Source organism: Eschrichtius robustus, chromosome 7 (assembly GCF_028021215.1).
Source record: "Eschrichtius robustus isolate mEscRob2 chromosome 7, mEscRob2.pri, whole genome shotgun sequence".
Taxonomy (NCBI): Eukaryota; Metazoa; Chordata; class Mammalia; order Artiodactyla; family Eschrichtiidae; genus Eschrichtius; species Eschrichtius robustus.
In genome coordinates this window covers 111,214,437-111,232,438 of record NC_090830.1, presented here as the reverse complement: position 1 = coordinate 111,232,438, position 18,002 = coordinate 111,214,437, and the positions used below count along the sequence as shown (strand labels likewise).

Here is an 18,002-nt window from a genome sequence, read left to right as displayed (position 1 = left end):
AGGTGCTGGCTTTAAGAGGCAAGGCTACATTTTTGCCCTTGCCATGAGGTGGATGACATGTGGTGAGTTAGCTGCCTAGGCTTGACCCCATTTTGTCTCCTGAGCCAAGAAGCTCCGCAGACACAGAGGACGTGGCCTGGGCAGGGAGGGTCATCGGACCTGGAGGCTCTAGCCAGTCAGCCTCAGGCAGGTTGCAGCGAGGCCTGACCAACATCCAATGGCTAAAAATGAGTTTAAAAGCTTTAGACCAGGTCAGGCAGCACTGCCTTGGGGCTCCCACTGTATGTCCCACTGGACAAGGTTAAGCAGTAGAAACTTGGTAAGCAGAGAGGCAGGCCAGTGTGGACACACATGCACACACACAGGCACAAACATCCACACACACATCCACACAGAGGCTTGCACCCCTAGAACCTAGAGAAGCCATTGCTAGGATGACTCCCCTGGCACCCAGGACAGAGAACAAGAGCTGGTGCTGAAAGAAAGAAGCTGTATGTGTCTGTAATTTGGAAGTTATGCACAATCCTTGGTTCCTGTGTCCCAAGGCTCTTTTCTGTGTATGGCTTGAGCTTGCTTGAAGGTTCAAGTTGGAACCCTGTCTAATTTGCTCACCTAGGAAGCTATTTAGGCTATCAAAGGCAACCCTCCCCACTCTCCCTCTCCCCACTAGAGTCTCAGTAGCCATTCCCAACAGCCTAGAGCCTCACTCTGTGAAAATTGGGAGGGGGCAGACTGACCTCATGGTTAGGCTAGCTGTGGCCCTGTATCCCAGATGCAGTGGGCGTCCAAGAACATCTCCCCTCTCTCAGGCTGAGGCACTGAGGTTGCAGGAGACAGAGCTGAGAGCCAGAGGTGGCATCCTGACCCAGAAGGAGGGAGCAAGGAACAAATACATACACGCGTGTGCAAGCATACACACGCACACACATCCCAAGGTTGACAGACTAACACACAGACATGATGACAACCAGAAGCTGGGGACTCCACACACTGAATGCAGGACTTTAGGGGGCAGAGAGGGAAGGTGCTGGGGCACAGAGGCAAGGGTAAGAAGTCCCTCCGAATGGGAGTGGAGTGCCAACCACCCTGCCTTGCCCCGAACACCTGCCTCCAGGGCCATGGCAAGAGTCCAGTCCATTAAGTGCAGCGTGCAATACTAGCGTTTGGAGTCTCCTGTCCTCATCAATGAAGCGGTGTGGACGGGCTAGCAGTCACCTGGCAGGAGGCCTCGACTCCTGGCAAGCTAGTTGTATCGGCCCTTGATCATTGTGTTCAACAAGGGCCCCACCTGTGAAAAGACATGAGGAGCCAGTCAGAACTGCCTGTCCCCTAGCCCCGGAGCCAGATGAGGTGTGTCTGGAGACATCCGTGTCCAGCCAAGGGCAAGGACAAGGCTTCCATTCAATCTTGTAAACCCTCTAACCAACTCTCTTCCTAGCGGTCAACCCAGTATTCTGGAGCATGGCCCTCTCCTCTGGGTCCATCTTGTATTACCTTCCCTCTCACAATACCCTACATTTGTAAGCAGAACCAAACTGACAGACAGAAGGTCAGAGGAGCTAATAATCCCAGACACCCCGAGTGTTTACGTGCAAGTTTTGTAAATGTGACTTAAGAATCTTAAGTGACTCTATATCCTGAAAAGATCATTTGTAATCAGGCTGGTGCGATCTCCCAAGCCCACAGGTGCTCTGAATGCTGAGGCTATCCACAGGACAGAGGTAAGAGCATTACAGATACAAACCTCCCCCATTTACTCAATGGGCCACTGGCACACCTGCGTGGGAAGCAGGTCTCAACACTACCTAGAGCAGTCTTGGCACAGCTGGGAGCGTGTGAGTAGATGCTTTACTGCTCGCTTCCCATTCCAAAAGAATCCCCTCGGGGGTCCCCAGCTGGCACACAAGCCCCATGCGGAACATTACTACTAGCATGGAACAGATTATAATTGATCCGCCAGTCAAGCCCAGCTCTCATCAGAAAACAAGGATTTTCTGAACATACCCATAACCTCTATGAAGAAACAGGACAACAGATACTGAAACAGAAGAGCTACACAGACTGTGACACCAATCCTGACTTTCCCTGGTCACTCTGCCCACTGAGTCACAGGAGTGCCACCTTGGGGCAGCCACATACCTCTTGTGGGTTCCCCAAGGCCTCTCCAAGCATCTTCTCAATGTTTCTCATTATGGCCACTTTCTGATGGGCTTTGAGAGGATATTCAATTCTCTTAGGGGTGGGGGCCCCCTGCAAAGGAAGCAGCAGCTCAGGAAATGTCTTTAGCAGGCTTCAGTGTCACCCATTGTTCCTAGCACCATCCTCCCTTAAGAAACCCAGTTCAACCCCACCCTCTCCAGCTCCCCCAAAGACCTGGGAATCACTTCCAGAAATAGCCAACCTCCCCACCCTGCCCCTAAATAATTTATTACACCTACCTCACCCCACTCCCATCTACGAAAAAAACCATATTCACCTTATACCAGAAGTTCACAGTGATGGTAATCCCCCCATTTAGTAATGACTCTATGTGATGCCACCTGTAAGAAAATAAACAGGCTCCTGTTTGCCACCAATACTTTTCAGAGGGAGGGATCCTCTGAAACTAGGTAGAATCTTGCTAAGGGATATAATGAAGACAGTACCTTCACACTCATCCTATCAAACACACTCTGGGGCTAGAGGCAGTGGTGTTCAGCCTTCAAATACCAAAGAGTCAAGAACAGTTTCTCTAGCCTCAAGCCTCTGGGATCTCTTTGGACTTGAGGAACTGTCATCTTGTCTAGAAACAGTACTGTCATTTCCCCCATGTTCAGTATGCTCATCATCTGGATATGCCAACCTTCCTGTATATCACATAAGTCCAATCCTGCCACAACTCAAAAGAAGAGACATGGATAAGGCTTTCCAGGGAATGGGAAAGAACGCTCCCTAAAAGCCCCCAGTCCTAGCCCCATCCTCACCAGTACATTGGGATGTAAAGAACATCACCAGGGCCAACCACTGTTTCGTAACCAACCACGTTCTGGAAATTGGGGAACCTCTCGTAGTCAGGATTGTCAAAGTCCACCTGAGAGGTTCAAGAGAAAAAAAAAAATCAGTCAATCACCAAATTTTTATCAGTGACTTTGGTAGTCAAGAAAGATGCCTTAAAAAAGTCTTTAGAATTTATATCCAGCAGAAGACACAACACACATTAAACATACACAAACTCTCTCAGAGAACGACCTAAGAAGATGGGCATTGCTGAATGTTAAATGATAAAGAATACTAAGCCTCAGTGCTCCTGAGGTCAGAAGCCAATCATCACAGTTTAAAGGTCAGAAAACATACTCATGGCCTGCAGATCTGAGGAATTAGGACTCATTCTTCACCCAAACCTTCAGAAACTTTTCCCCCAATACATATTCTAACCAGCAAAGATTTCTACACGAGGTAGCTAAGCGGTTTTCTCCTCAAGAAAGGAGAGGCGCTCTCTGGTTGGCCACAAAGTCAACCACACACCTCACTGAGATCCAGAAAAGACATTAAGTGACATATCTCAATTCTATTCACCCTTCTCTTTATCAAAAAGAAGTAGCATCCATGACAAAAGTAAACAATTATTAAATCCAATGGAGACGTACACATTTTGTTCCAAGAACTTATAATTCAATCAAACAGAATAACCACAGTCCACCAGCATCAGTGATGGGGTCTGCCCTAAACATCTGGGGACCACCACAGGGACCTGGAATATACAAACTACATTGTGAAATTGTCCTCTGAGTTTGTCCAAACCTGGCATACCTCCACAGAGAAGGGGAAAGACATGCCAGCCTTGGATCTCAAAGGAGTTCTACACCCTCCTCAGACCACACGAGCTCACCTGGCTCTGTCTGTCACATGGATGATGAACAGGATATGGGTAGAGGCACTCAAACTGATCCGGAGGGAACAAAATGCATCGCTTGTAGCCTTTTATCTGAGCAAAGAAGTTCTGTTGCTCATCATAGTGAGCAGGTGTCACATTTCCTGTAGGAAGACAGACATTTTCTTATTCAGAGCAGTAACTCTATTGCACAGGATGGAACATAGGCCCCAGTGCTGGAGAGAAACCCAGCTTGCCCTCTCAGCAAAGGGTTCCAAATCAAAATTTCAGGCAAAATCAGGGAGACTGTAATTACAACTCTCAGCCAATTAGGTGCTACACTTTTAATGGGTGATAAGTCTAGTAGCAAACATCACTGGCTAAGAGTTCACCATCAATTAGCAAAGTAGACTTTCTTAAATGATGACTGCTGCCCTTACTGGAAGCAACTGCACATCAAAGTGATACAAGTATGGCAAAATAATATACTCTGTACAGGTACGCCCCGCTTTTCAAAAGTTCGCTTTACGTCACTTTGCATTTACAAAAGACCTACATTTGTACCTGTTTTTGCTAACCAAAAGAAATCCAAAGAATTTGGATTGGAAATTGGAAATTTGGAAACCAAAGAATCCTTTTCATTTTTATGAAAAAAAAAAAAAAAAAAAGCAGAAATATCATTCAGTGTTTGTTTGGCAGCGAGCCATCATAGAGGCAGCAAGCGCAAGCAGTGATAGTGGCACTGCCAATCTCCTCCCCTGGAAACTACACTCAGCATCTCAGCATCAAGCCAGCATCTCAGTATCAAGCCACCATAGCTCTGAACTGTGTCTGTGAGCATCTGTGCTTTATCTCGATTTACTTTGTGCATCCATTAGCAAGATGTGTCCTAAAGTAATTGCTTCTTTGTTTTACATCATCTCGGCTTATAGAAGGTTTCACAGGAATGCTCTTTTAGACAGCTGAGGGGAACCTGTACTTGTACTCTTCTTGACTATGGCACGAATTCAAGGGCAGCAAAAAAACGAGAGTTAGAAACAACTGAAATGACTGGTATCAGCAATGCATGCATGATCTTCTTTGATGGAGTTAATCAGTCATTTTAAGTTGTACGAATATGTACTTGCTTTGGGTAGCTCTTTTGGAGCTCAAAGATTCTCAACCTCTGCTCCCACTTCATCACACCTGTGGGATTGCAACACTTCTTTAGATCAACACTGGAGCTGCTGATTCTCATCGAGGGAAGCATATCAGATTCCTGAAGAGAGTTGTATACTTTGAATAAGGCAAATTATTTAAAATGCCATCCTGAATTAGTTCTGCCCTAGCGTATGTATGCTCCATCTACTCTTTGTAAGTGGGGCTGCATCTGATGTTTATCCTTTGCACAATCTTTGAGAGATCAAGGGACCTCTGCAGGGAATGGAGTTTAGAAAACATTCCCCAGGTCTGCCTGGGTGGGCCAAGACAGCTGCTTTCCTAAGTGCAGAGATCCATATGCATCCTCAAAGGAGACCTGCTCTTTCATCTCTACCTGAGGGATCTGTTTCCCTGCTCTCTACACCACAGGATAGGAAGGCAACATAAAAATTCAGAGTCAAGTAAACAAGAACTGGCTCCTGGCAGGTCAACCAAGAGTTGGTTTCAAAGGGTCAGGTTAAGGGTCAATTCATAAGTTGCACTGCTGGAAACTTTTATTAACACTGGCAGCAAAGGACCCAAATCTGAAGAAAGGACAATCAAAGGGGAAGAAGAGACTTCAGAGCCTAGTGGTGAATGACAATAGGTAATTACTCTGCTTCCTTGTTCAACCCAATTTACTCACCATTTACTAAGTACCTACTATGGGCCTGGCACTGAGCAAGTGACAGAAAATAAAAATAAGAATAAGACAATGAACCTGGCTGGTAAGTACCTCTCTTTCTCCTGATTGGAGTTTAAAGGTTCCTCTTTTTTTTAATTAATTAATTTATTTATTTATTTTTATTTATTTATTTATTTATTCATTCATTCATTCATTCATTCATTTATTTATTTATGGCTGTGTTGGGTCTTCGTTTCTGTGCGAGGACTTTCTCTAGTTGCGGCGAGTGGGGGCCACTCTTCATCGCGGTGCGCGGGCCTCTATCGCGGCCTCTCTTGTTGCGGAGCACAGGCTCCAGACGCGCAGGCTCAGCAATTGTGGTTCACGGGCCTAGTTGCTCCGTGGCATGTGGGATCTTCCCAGACCAGGGCTCGAACCCGTGTCCCCCTGCATTGGCAGGCAGACTCTCAACCACTGCACCACCAGGGAAGCCCAAGGTTCCTCTTTTTATTTAAAAAAAAAAAAAAAAAAGTATTCATGTATTTGCTTATGTACGTGTAAAATCCACTAGCAGGATACACAAGCAACTAATAACATATGGTGCCCCCAGGGAGGGAAGGAAACTGAGAGGCTGGGAAATAGAAATGGAAGAGAGATTTATCACTACATACCTATTTACACCTTTTGAACTTAACCCCATTAATGTATTATCTGTTCAAACGATAAGGTTCAATTTACATTGGAAAAATGTTTCCCTCTTCTACTGGGATAAAAATCTTCTGAATATAGACAGATCCAATAGAGAACAACAGAATTTAGAGATCCCTAATATCTGAATATATATACTCACACAGCAGCTGAGGAAGGGAACAGGGAACTTTCTTTTTAGAGTACCTGACATAACATACGTTACCTCGTTTAATCTTCATAGTTAATTATAAGATATTACTGTGTTCATTTTACAAATTAGGAGACTGAGACAAGAAAGTTACGTGACTTGTTGACAGTCATGGAGCAAATAAGTGGTGGGGAAAGGTTCAGAAATCACTTCATATGACCCCAAGCCATGCTGCTTTCTGAAAGATTTCTTACCTTCCATGCCAATAAGCAGCAGGTTAGAGGTCAGCTGCCCCCAGCCACGCTTTCCCTGTTGCTTATTAATCCAGTTCCAGTTAAAACCCAAGAAGTCCATGACAATCTTCCTGCCCACAGTGTCATTGAGTGTTTGCTGCAGATACAACCTATGTTCCCCAAGAAGAAAATCCCATTAGTGCATGTACACACTGTCCCTGGCATGGCCTCTCATACCTGGAAATCCAAACCCAAGCCCATACCAACATCTCCCACAAAGAACAGCTGCAGTCATGGGACTCTCACAGAACTGAATCCTTACCTATCCTTCTCTGAGCTCTGTTCAACACCAAATTTTATATTTTAGAGAAGTGATTCTTAACTTTTTCTGGGCCACAGTATGAATCCTTTAAGAATCCAAGGAAGAAAAAAAAAGAATCCAAGCAAGGTTCCCCATAAAAATGTACACATTGAACTTTAATATAATTTCATAGATTTCCTCGAAGCCTACCCACAGACCCTAGAATGATGACTCAGCCTTGTTCCAGAAACTCTCGGGGCGCGAGAAATCCCCTTTGGCCCTTGATGGCCATTTTGGCAGCTTGTATTATTGTTCACCAAGAACTAGTTCCCTCCCTGTGAGAGTTATTCTTCCTCACCTCCTTGAAGCAAGGCTTGCTTATATAACTTGCTTTGGCCAATGAGATGTCCACAAAAATGACTGGTGCTGCTTCCAAACTGTAATTTTAAGAACCAGTACACACTACCACATCACTCTCCCTCTGCCACAGCAACTGCAAAGTATCCAATGGCAACTGCTAGAGCAATCTGTGTCCCAAAGAGCAAAAGATGATATAAGTAGAGTCTCCAGGTGACCTGAGATGGACATGTAGCATGAGTGAAAAATAAACCTTTGTTGCTTCAAGTCGCTGAGCCCTGGACTGAAGCCTAGTTTATCTTAACTGATTCAGCCACCTATCTGTAGCAGCCATCTATAGCTGAAGAAAAATACCTCACTAAGGTTTCCGCAGACCCAGGGCCCCTAACATGCCTGAGGAAGGTAAGAAGTTACTTAATAGATATGAAAAGCCAAACACACTTGATCAAGCCCCAAAAGAAACATTATTTAGGGGGCAAATGTGAAGAAAAAGAAGTAATGGTCCTGAGAGCATTACTTCAAAAGCTCAAAGGTATCCCAGTGCCTGGAATCACAATGTTTGAGGCAACATTAATTAAAAATCTTGATAAGTTGGAAACAGCTACCTGTTTGGGGACATGGAACCCTCAAGACTCGAATGCAACCTTGGAACGTTCCCCAGAGATTATGATGTACATATATTCATACAAATATTTCTCAAGTAACTCTGAAAGAGTCAGGAACACTCCCCAAACAGGAATCTAAGCAATTCCTGTGAAACCTTAACAGTAAATCCTCAAAATAGCTCAAAGAGGATCCTAACACCCTTCACCCCAGAATCATAACAAGCTGTACAATTATACAATAGAGGTGGTTGGTGCTAAAGTCAGCTGATAGGGCAAATCTTGCAAATAGTAAAAAATTTTCCTTAAATCACCCATAAAGTACAGACTACACTCATGGTTCAGATTTAGGCAAAATGCTCTCGCTACAGGAAGCAAGAAACTTAAAGTGACTGAGGAACCAGAGGACTCATGTGTCTTATCTCATGTTCATTCCAGTGCATATGGTCAATCAATAGCTTTACACTCCACCAGCATCATTTAAATCAATCTCTCTTCTCAACATTGGGTGTATGTGTGTGTGTGCGCATGCACTGTGGTAAATTTGAGGACATTAATGCATGAGATGATTCAACTGAACCAGTCTCTATAAGACATAAAGAACAAATCAACCATAGTTCAGATTGTGAAAACTCTTCCGGTCAAAGTTCCATCATTATGACAACAGCTAAGAGTCAGGAAGCCAAAAAAAAATAAAAATGTTTCAAATCCTTTCACTCTGCCACATACTGCTAACAGAGTCAGGAAGAGAACTGAGGCTGGAGAGTGAAGAAAAACCCAGGGTTGGGCACCAAATGTGAGACGGAGATAGTCATTCACCATCAAGTACTCAGTGACAGCAATTCCCCAGAGGCAACGTTATTTTGTGGGACTGAATGTTGTCTGGGACCTACATAAGAGGCTGCCCTCATAAAGAGAGATAAAGGTAGAGAGAAAGAGTCACTCCTGTGTGTGTATATGTCTTGTGCTTGCTATCATCAATACAACGCAACACATCCATATTCTCCCCACCCTCACCTATAAAACTTTTCAGCCTGCATTGCCCCCATTCAAATATTTTAGGACAAAGATTGCAAACCCGTAATCTCAGGAAATCTACTGACAGATATTTTAAATTGGCCTCTTGCAGCATTTTAAAAAATATGAATTAGCTGCCCACATTTAAAAGTCAAAAAGATTTTAAATAAAAATACTGATTTATGGTTTCTCTTGAAAAAAATCAGACTATCTGGCAACCCTGGGACTGCACTCCAAAACGGAAACAAGAGTCAAGTAATGACTTCGCACTTTGAATAAGGCATATGCCTTCAGCTTCATCATAGCTTTCACCCAAACAACTTCACTCACTTCATTCACCTACCTGACTCTGCTAGGCAAGTGTGACTCTCACTTTATGAAGACAACAAACTTGAGAATCACAGTTCAAGTCTAGTCATTCCATCATCCCTCACGCTAGAAAACTCATCCTCAGATAAGTAAAGGAAAAGAAAATAGATGCCCTAGATCCAATGGAAAACCACGACCTGGGAATTTACCTCTCTTCATCTCCTCGCTCCTGTATATCCTGCAGTTTCTCAACAAACTCATGAAATTTCATTTCTTCCCTATTGGACCTCGGCTTAAAGTTCTGGAAATTAGCCATCTTTTTCTCATCATAGTACAAGAACTTGTGGGTGCTGGCACTGTACACAGAGAAATCTCCGTTGCCAATATTTTCTTGCAGGTATTCAAGGTCCCATTTTAGGGCAGGATACACAAGATTTGTGTCGGTCAGCACCACAGGCTCCTAAGTGGAAAAAACAAATGAAGTAGTCCCAAGGAGCTAGTGGGTTCTTGTCCCCAAATTCCAATACTTCCCAACTTCAAAATTACTTCTCCTGTTAACCAGCACGAACCCCGCAAGTCCCATTTTTCCTCGCTTCCCTCTCCATCTCCCCTTAGGCCCTAGTCCACAACCCGGCCTAGTCCACAACCCCTCCCTTCCATCACCACTCGCCTTTGACCTCTCCTCCCAACCTAGTCCCTTCCCCCATCCCCCACCCCCCACCCCCTCTTCGACGCGGCCCCGCCCCCTACCTCATTCTCGATAAGCTCCTCCGCCCGGGGGTCGCTCTGACTCAGACGCGGGATGGGCCGGGTCGGGAAGGTATAACTGCGCAGTTGGGACTCATCCCAGGCGGGGCCGGGGGCTTCAGCCTCTTCCCGGGGTTCTCCAGAGCCCGAGGCCGCAGCCTCCGCCGCAGTCGCCGCCATCTCCGCCGCCAGGGACGGCCCCACCGGAAGCGGAAGCTCCGCCTATTCCGGGGAAAACACAACGGAAACCATAGAGCTAGGCTGCGAGAGAGAGCGTTCCAGACACTAAGAACGCGGGGCCGAGCCCTGGGCGAGCGCCTCCTAATGGTAACCTATAGCTCTACACCCTACGCTCCGCCCCCGAAGACCCGGGACTAGACGTTAGTCCCACTGAATAGGGGTGATCATCGGGTTAACCAATTCACAAATTATTGCTGCCTCAGTGTGCCCAGGCCTACACAACAGGCAAAGAAGGAGGCAAGTTTAGTGGGGCATTAAATTTTACACTGACGGATGGGGTGAGACGCAAACTTGACCCACCTAAGGAAGTCAGAAGGAAAAGCAACTGTCCGATAGATAGATGTTGGGTAAAGGTTGCTCCGAAAGCCTCGGCAAAAGATATATGGCAACTTGAATTCTTTCGAAATCAAAGATGGTTTTCTTTTGCTTGGCACCATTTGATTTTTCTGCCTGTGTCACCATCTCACCTACTTAAAGGCATTTTTGTCTATCTTGACCGAATTAGATCAGTGTTTGCTATTGATTGAATGCAGATGTCGTCCAACCATTCTGAACATCCATTCGATTCTCATTTACAAGAGGGCAAGTTGCTGTAAAGTAGTTCTCCCCCAAATTCATATACTGAATAGTATATATCAGTTTTTATTGCTCTTATATATATTTGGGAATGTCTATAATAATGGATTCTACTCCAAAACAGTGATCACCCTAAAACTTCCTGTAAATATGTGCATATTTGTACTGTAAATTATGCAAATCATACTTGTGTAGATAAAATGAACACATATTCATATGCGAACGATAATGCCCCCCCCCCAATTCTTTTGTTAGGCTAGTGTTCTCTAATTGTGGTTCGGCTTGAAATGTATTTATCCAAGTCCTAGTAAATCTGAGCGAATTCTAGCAAATCTGAGGTGGGTTCAGATGATAGGATTGGTTTTACATTTGTTGGGTTGAGGTGACTGGGACATTCGGATGTAAACACGAGACTGAAACTGAAGAACCAGTTTGGGGGAATTCCCTGGTGGTCCAGTGGTTGGGACTCAGCGCTTTCACCGCCAAGGGCGCGGATTCAGTCCCTGGTCGAGGAACTGGGATCCCGCAAGCCGCGCAGCCAAAATAAAACAACAAAAAAGAACCAGTTCGGGGCCAATTTGTGTGTTGCACCGTGCATCTAACTGAAGGAGATAACTAATTTGGAAAACAAAGCAAGAACAAACAAGACCAAGGGCTGAATTTGAAGAATGATCACGTTTGGGGATGGAAGGAGGAACTGCCAGTGAAGGAGAGGAAAAAGGCAAGCAGTCAGAAAAGAGATTGACAGGCTCCTTTTACTTGTACCGGTCCTGGGGTAGGTGGGTCAGCTGTCCACCTGAGATGCTCAGGTTCTGAGTGCCCGTTATCCCTGGATGCGTCTAAGTCAGCTGAGGTAGAAAAGGGACATAACAATCTGAAATGTCAAAGCAGTGACCTGCTTGTTTTTCTCTCCTTCCCGCTTTCCCTCTCTGCCTCTATCCAACCGCTCATCTTCCCTCTGGCTTCCTAGCACCGTTTAAGCCCCGCCCTTATTGAACCTTTAAGACTTTTCTCCCTTGTCGCGTTTGGCCCGGCTCAGCCGCCGTGACAAGGTCTTTGCGCATGTGCGGGGTGAAATAAGAAGAAGGTGAAGATGGCGGCGGCCAGGGCGGGGGTCCTGGGAGTCCGATGGCTGCAAAGGGCATCCCGAAACGTGGTGCCCATGGGTGCACGGACAGGTCCGCGAGAACGGGCGAGGCCTCAGTGTGGGAGGGGGGGGGTGCCTGAGGTTTGGTGCGTCGGACGGAGGGTGGGTATTGTGGATACCGCGGCGGCCGAGTCCGGGCAAGGGCGGAGGTGGAGTTGGTGTATTCAGAAAAACAGGTGGAGGGTCTGCTGGTCCCTCGAAGCCTCGGGCTCCGGTCTCTGCAGCCACCGCAGCTTGAAGCCTTCAGAGTGGCAGGAGGAATGGGGTCGCTTCTGACGTGCCCTCATCTGCTTTCCAGCCTCCCACATTACCAAGGACATGCTCCCGGGACCCTATCCCAGGACCCCAGAAGAACGGGCTGCCGCCGCCAAGAAGTATAATATGCGGGTGGAAGACTACGAGCCGTACCCAGATGATGGCATGGGGTGAGATAGGGTCTGCTCGCACCTGGGTAGTGATGGGAGAAGTTCGGCTGGGTTGGGTAGCTCTACTCTGACCCTTTTCCCCGAATCTTTTAGTGACCCCTCAGAGTCAACGGTGTGGGCGCTTTTCTCCGTGGAGGGAGGTGAGAGGGGATGGGTGAGCAGCTGCAGCCGAGGGGACTTCAATTTTCTCCTTGGCTCAGGCTGTTTCCTCAAATGAGGAAGCTGAGGTTTTAATAGCTCCCTTGAGGACCCCTGAATAGCAGGAACCTTCTTTGGCTCCATCCAGAGCGCAAGGTTTCATTTAGATTGAGCATCTGCTGGGCTCAGGTGCTGTCATCCAGGCACGTGACCAGGCTAGAGCTGGATTCCTGTCATGAGAACCTTATTTGTAGATGGAGTACTCTATATTTACATGTATATCTCTCTTTTAAGAAATATTTTGCAGTTAGCGCTGTGGAAGTCGTAGCAACTTTAAAGCAGATTGAATAGCCAACTCCCTTACCCCAGTTGATGGTTTTGCCCCCGCACCCCCGTAACATCCCTGTGGTTAATTGTCTGAGTTGATTACCATCACCCTCATTTTCTGTCCTAGCATCACTCTTTCAGCCGTGGTTTCAGCAGCTCCTATTCGTCTTGTTGTTTTCCAATCACTTTCTGTGACACATGTCTAGTTGTCATCATTTCCTATGTCTTTTATTGTGTTGTGGACAAGAGCAGCCTCGGTAGCAGTCTGTATAAGTTGAACCTGGTTTTGTTGGGGAAAAATCCAGCTTATCAAGAAGACCCATGAGGTGTTTGAGACTTGGAGATGTATGTCAACTCTGTGGTTGAGAAACACAGTTGCTGTGAAAAGTGCTTTTCTAATATGTACCCTTTTGTTTTTATTCCAATTAACTGGGCGATCTTAGGTTCAGACTCTGAACTTCAGTTTCTTTTTCTGTCTAATGGGGGAAACAGAGTGATTGTTAAATTCCCTTCCAGCACTAACATTATAACATTGCATGACTTTTCTTCTTTCTGTTGAAAGAAGATAAGAAAAGCTTACATATGTTAAAATGTTTCAGAGTTTGACATAAATTTTTAATGACAATTTGGACTTCTTTGGTTATTCTGTGCTTAGTGAGTAAAAATTGAGATTTTTTTTCACTTATCAAATAACATTTTTAAATTTGGTATTGGAAGGCATTCAGGGAAATGGATCTCTTTTATACCGTTTGCAGGAATGTAAACTGGCACAGTCTTTTTGGGGGGAAATTTGGGATATTTACCAGTGGCCCTTTAACTCAGCATTTCTCAATATGTACACCTCAGGGAAAAAATTGAGATCTTGATTTGAAGGTCAGTTCCTCTGTCCTTAGGGGAGGCAGTTATCTCTGTCACTTGGTTTCTCATCTCTGAGATGAGGAGACTGTGAATTGTCTGAGTGAGGCTGCTCAGAGCCCTGTCCAGAAGTTCTTGCTGTCTCTCAGGTATGGTGACTACCCGAAGCTCCCTGACCGCTCACAGCAGGAGAGGGATCCATGGTATGACTGGGACCACCCAGACCTGCGGCTGAACTGGGGTGAACCGGTGAGAGAACCATATCCCATTTGACCTTCCTTCCTTTTCCCTATGTCTTCTGTAGCTCAAATGGCACTTTTCTGCCCAAGTAACACTAAAGTTTTTCTGCCCAAGGAAGCGAGGTCCAGCAATCTGAGATCTGATGTTCCCTGTGTGTTGTGTGGAACGGGATGTCTGGGAGTAATCAAAGCTCTGTATTGTAAGAGTCAAAGCTCTGTATTGTAAGAGTTGTGAACTTCTATGACTGAGCTGTCTCTGGTCAGCAGAACCTAGACATAAGCCAGCATCCAGTCCTGTGGGCTACAATATCTCAGATGTGGCTCTCAGAATATTGCCCAGGGCAGTAGAATGCCTTTCAAGCCTTCTGTGAGGCTCTAATCACTCTGGACTGCATGCCTTTTGCAGGAAGAGCAGTATGTGACAGTGATCTGCCTTTTTGTCTCAGATGCATTGGGACCTAGACATGTATATCAGGAACCGTGTGGACACGTCCCCCACTCCTGTGTCTTGGAATCTCATGTGTAAGCACCTCTTCGGTTTCGTGGCCTTCATGCTGTTCATGTTTTGGGTGGGAGAGACTTACCCCACCTACCAGCCTGTGGTGAGTATCTGAGAAGTGCTCCCTCAGCCACACTTACTTAGCCTTGTTTCCTGAGGGAATGAAGTCTCTGGAGTAGGGATCCAGCCAATACCAAGCTTGACTTCCTGGTAAGGCCTATAGAGGGTCTTACCCACTGGCCTGGTACAAGTACCAGAGCATTGCTCCTGCCTGCATCTTGGATCAGTCTGAGTGAGAAGAAACTGTAGGACTAGGTGAGGAATGAGAATGGAGAAGCCAGCTAGTCTTTAGAGTTGCCATTTGGGGAACTGTACTTACCAATAATATTTCAGCAAGTGATCTTTTAAGGTAGAGTCAAGGAATCTCAAGTTGAAAGCTTATCCTTTGTTGGTGTGAAGGGCACTTCCTATAGGGTACTGGAAGCAATTAAATGTTTACTGCAAGCATGGACAGTTAGATTTTAGAGAATGTAAAGGACATAGAAAATATACTGTCTGTAGAGAACAGACTTGCGGTTGCTAAGGGGTGTAGGGGAGGGATGGATTGGGAGTTTGGGATTAGCAGATGCAAACTAGTATAAATAGAATGGATAAACAACAAGGTCCTACTGTATAGCACAGGGCACTATATTCAATATCCTGTGATAAACTATAATTGAAAAGAATATGAAAAAGAATGTATATATATGTATAACTGAATCACTTTGCTGTACAGCAGAAATTAACAAACAATGTAAATCAACTATACGTAAATAAATTTAAAAAAAGAAAGAAAATATACTGTCTAGCTTTAAGGACGTTTAATTTGGATAAGAAGAAAATTTAGATACATGACATGAGCAACATTGGAACATATATATAGGAATTTGGCACAGTTTTTGTGTATATATGTGTGTAGTGAATGTGTATGCTGGGGGTATCAGGTGCTGTTAAGGAGAAGGATTATGCTAGATGCTAAAATACATATATTTTAGATGGTGGGGAGAAGTTGAAGAGAACATTTGGGGCGAGAGAAAATAGAATGAAGGAAGAGGACAGTGAGTTAGCTGGAGTGGAATAGGCTTATAAATAGTTCCTAGATAACCAGCTGCATTGGTTACCTGGAGAGCTACTAAAAATTCAGATTCCTGAGCCCCACTTCCTGGAGAGCCTAATTCAGTAATTTCAGAATGGGGTTCTAGAATCAATATTTAACAAGTTCCCAGGTAATTCTGATGTCCTGGGAAATCAGGTGTCAAAACTGCTGTGTTAAAAAAAATACTGTGAAGTGAGTTTGATCAGTTAGGTTGGGCACCTTTTACTGCATGGCTAAGGGATCTGGACTTGATGGTATAGTGATGCACTAATTCAGTAAATATTTATGAAGCCCCTATCACGCACCAGGTACCGAAGGTGCTAAGGGTTGGGGATACAGGGATGACTTGGTCTGCCTCTAGGCAGCAGGGAGCCATGTTGGGTTTCTGAACAGAAGAATGCCATAATGAAGCCTAGGTTTTTAGGAAGATTAATTTGGGAGTAGTCTACAGGGTAGATTGTGAGGAAAGGAACTGAAAGCAGGAGGCTGCTGTGTGCAGTTGGCTGCACAGTGCTACCTGTGCTGAGATAATCAATGTCCTAACAGTAGCGTGTGTGTCTGTGTGCACTGACACAAGCCTTCCTACCGAGCCCCAGGGGCCCCAGGCTGGAGAGTGCACATAGGGCTGGTGTGAGCGCTAAACTTCACTTCAGGAGAGCAAGAAACACAGTGTGGCTCTTCCATTTTTCAGTTCTGTAAGCACATCACCCTTTTCTCCTCCCCTTGAGCTGTGTTCTCTGACAGCTGTTTGTTGGTAAAGCCAGCAGCCCCTAAAGCACGTCCGAGCCACGTCTCCTCTGTGCTTTCCCCCACTGCTGCTCCTGCACGCCTCATTTGCTAGGCCACTTTAGTGGTGGAACCATTAGAGGCTGAGTGACTTAAAAGGAGATTGAGTCTGTCTCGACCCTGAGAGAGAGTGGGATGGATGGATGCATCGTCTCATTTAGAAAGCTCTCCCTCACACTCTCCCTTTCTCCCTCTCTCTTTCTCCTTTCTCCCTCTCCCTCCCTCCCTCTCTCTCTCACTCTCACTCACACACACACAGTGTAGGCACCACTTCTCTTACAATCTAGGCTTTCTCTCTGCCTTGGGCTGAGCGGGGAAGAGGAGTGCTGTCCCTGCTGTTCTAGCCCAGCTGGGTCTGACCAAAGCCTACCGTGTACCCATTTACTGTGTGTGATTCTTCACTCAGAGCGGGGTGTAGCCAGGTATTGGCTACATAGATATATGTTGTTCTTGCTGACCTGTGTTTTTTTCTTAGGGACCAAAGCAGTATCCTTACAATAATCTGTACCTGGAACGAGGTGGCGATCCCAACAAAGAACCTGAGCCGGTGGTTCACTATGAGATCTGAGGAGGCTTCGTGGGCTTTGTGCCCCCTAACTGACTCCCTCAATCCTAGAGATTTTACCTTAATGAAATCGCTAATAAAACTTAGTACTGTGGTATCTGTGCCTCATTTCCCCAGGAATAGCCACTGCTTAAGCACAAGAAGATGTTGATTTGCTAATTTCACTGGGAAAAGTAGTTGAGGGTTCCAGTTGTACAGCAGGTGGTAAGGGTAGCTCCTTTCCCCATCTACAGGGTTGCAGAAGAAGGAAGATACGTTCCTGACTTCTCAAGTTGGAGCAAGATTTATTTCCCATAAAAAAACTTTTTAATAATAAGTGGTTAGCTAAAAAACAATATTCTAACATGTTTCAAGTATATTATAGGATAAATAGGTGTTTTGGGACTGGCCTAGGGCTGTGATTGCCTCTAATCTTGTATCTCTTATAAGAATATGTATTTGGGACTTCCTTGGTGGCGCAGTGGTTAAGAATCCGCCTGCAGGGCTTCCCTGGTGGCGCAGTGGTTGAGAATCTGCCTGCCAATGCAGGGGACACGGGTTCGAGCCCTGGTCTGGGAAGATCCCACATGCTGCGGAGCAGCTAGGCCCGTGAGCCACAATTACTGAGCCTGCGCGTCTGGAGCCTGTGCTCCGCAACAAGAGAGGCCGCGATAGTGAGAGGCCCGCGCACCGCAATGAAGAGTGGTCCCTGCTCGCCGCAACTAGAGAAAGCCCTCGCACAGAAACGAAGACCCAACACAGCCCAAAAATAAATAAAATAAATTAAGAATCCGCCTGCCAATGCATGGGACACGGGTTTGAGCCCTGGTCCGAGAAGATCCCACATACCACGGAGCAACTAAGCCTGTGTGCCACAACTACTGAGACCGTGTGCCACAACTACGGAAGCCCATGCACCTAGAGCCCATGCTCTGCAACAAGAGAAGCCACCGTGATGAGAAGCCCGCACACTGCGACGAAGAGTAGCCCCCGCTCGCTGCAACTAGAGAAAGCCCGTGCGCAGCAACAAAGA

General features: G+C 45.8%; 2 protein-coding genes across 2 annotated transcripts; one reads left to right on the top strand and one right to left on the bottom strand.

Moving 5' to 3' along the window:
* Positions 1-803: 803 nt before the first annotated feature.
* On the bottom strand, positions 804-10,273 carry HIF1AN (hypoxia inducible factor 1 subunit alpha inhibitor). Its single transcript, XM_068548380.1, has 8 exons — positions 10,062-10,273; positions 9,521-9,771; positions 6,747-6,895; positions 3,869-4,014; positions 2,964-3,070; positions 2,477-2,540; positions 2,140-2,250; positions 804-1,288 (listed from the first exon to the last, which is right to left on the bottom strand). Exons 1-8 carry the CDS (start codon positions 10,236-10,238, stop codon positions 1,244-1,246), a joined length of 1,050 nt encoding a protein of 349 aa, XP_068404481.1. The 5' UTR covers positions 10,239-10,273; the 3' UTR covers positions 804-1,243.
* A 1,636-nt stretch (positions 10,274-11,909) lies between these two features.
* Positions 11,910-17,084, top strand: NDUFB8 (NADH:ubiquinone oxidoreductase subunit B8). Its single transcript, XM_068548378.1, has 5 exons — positions 11,910-12,052; positions 12,320-12,446; positions 13,916-14,015; positions 14,452-14,607; positions 16,901-17,084. The coding sequence occupies exons 1-5, from the start codon at positions 11,968-11,970 to the stop codon at positions 16,991-16,993; spliced, it is 561 nt and encodes a 186-aa protein (XP_068404479.1). The 5' UTR covers positions 11,910-11,967; the 3' UTR covers positions 16,994-17,084.
* The last annotated feature ends 918 nt before the right edge of the window (positions 17,085-18,002 follow it).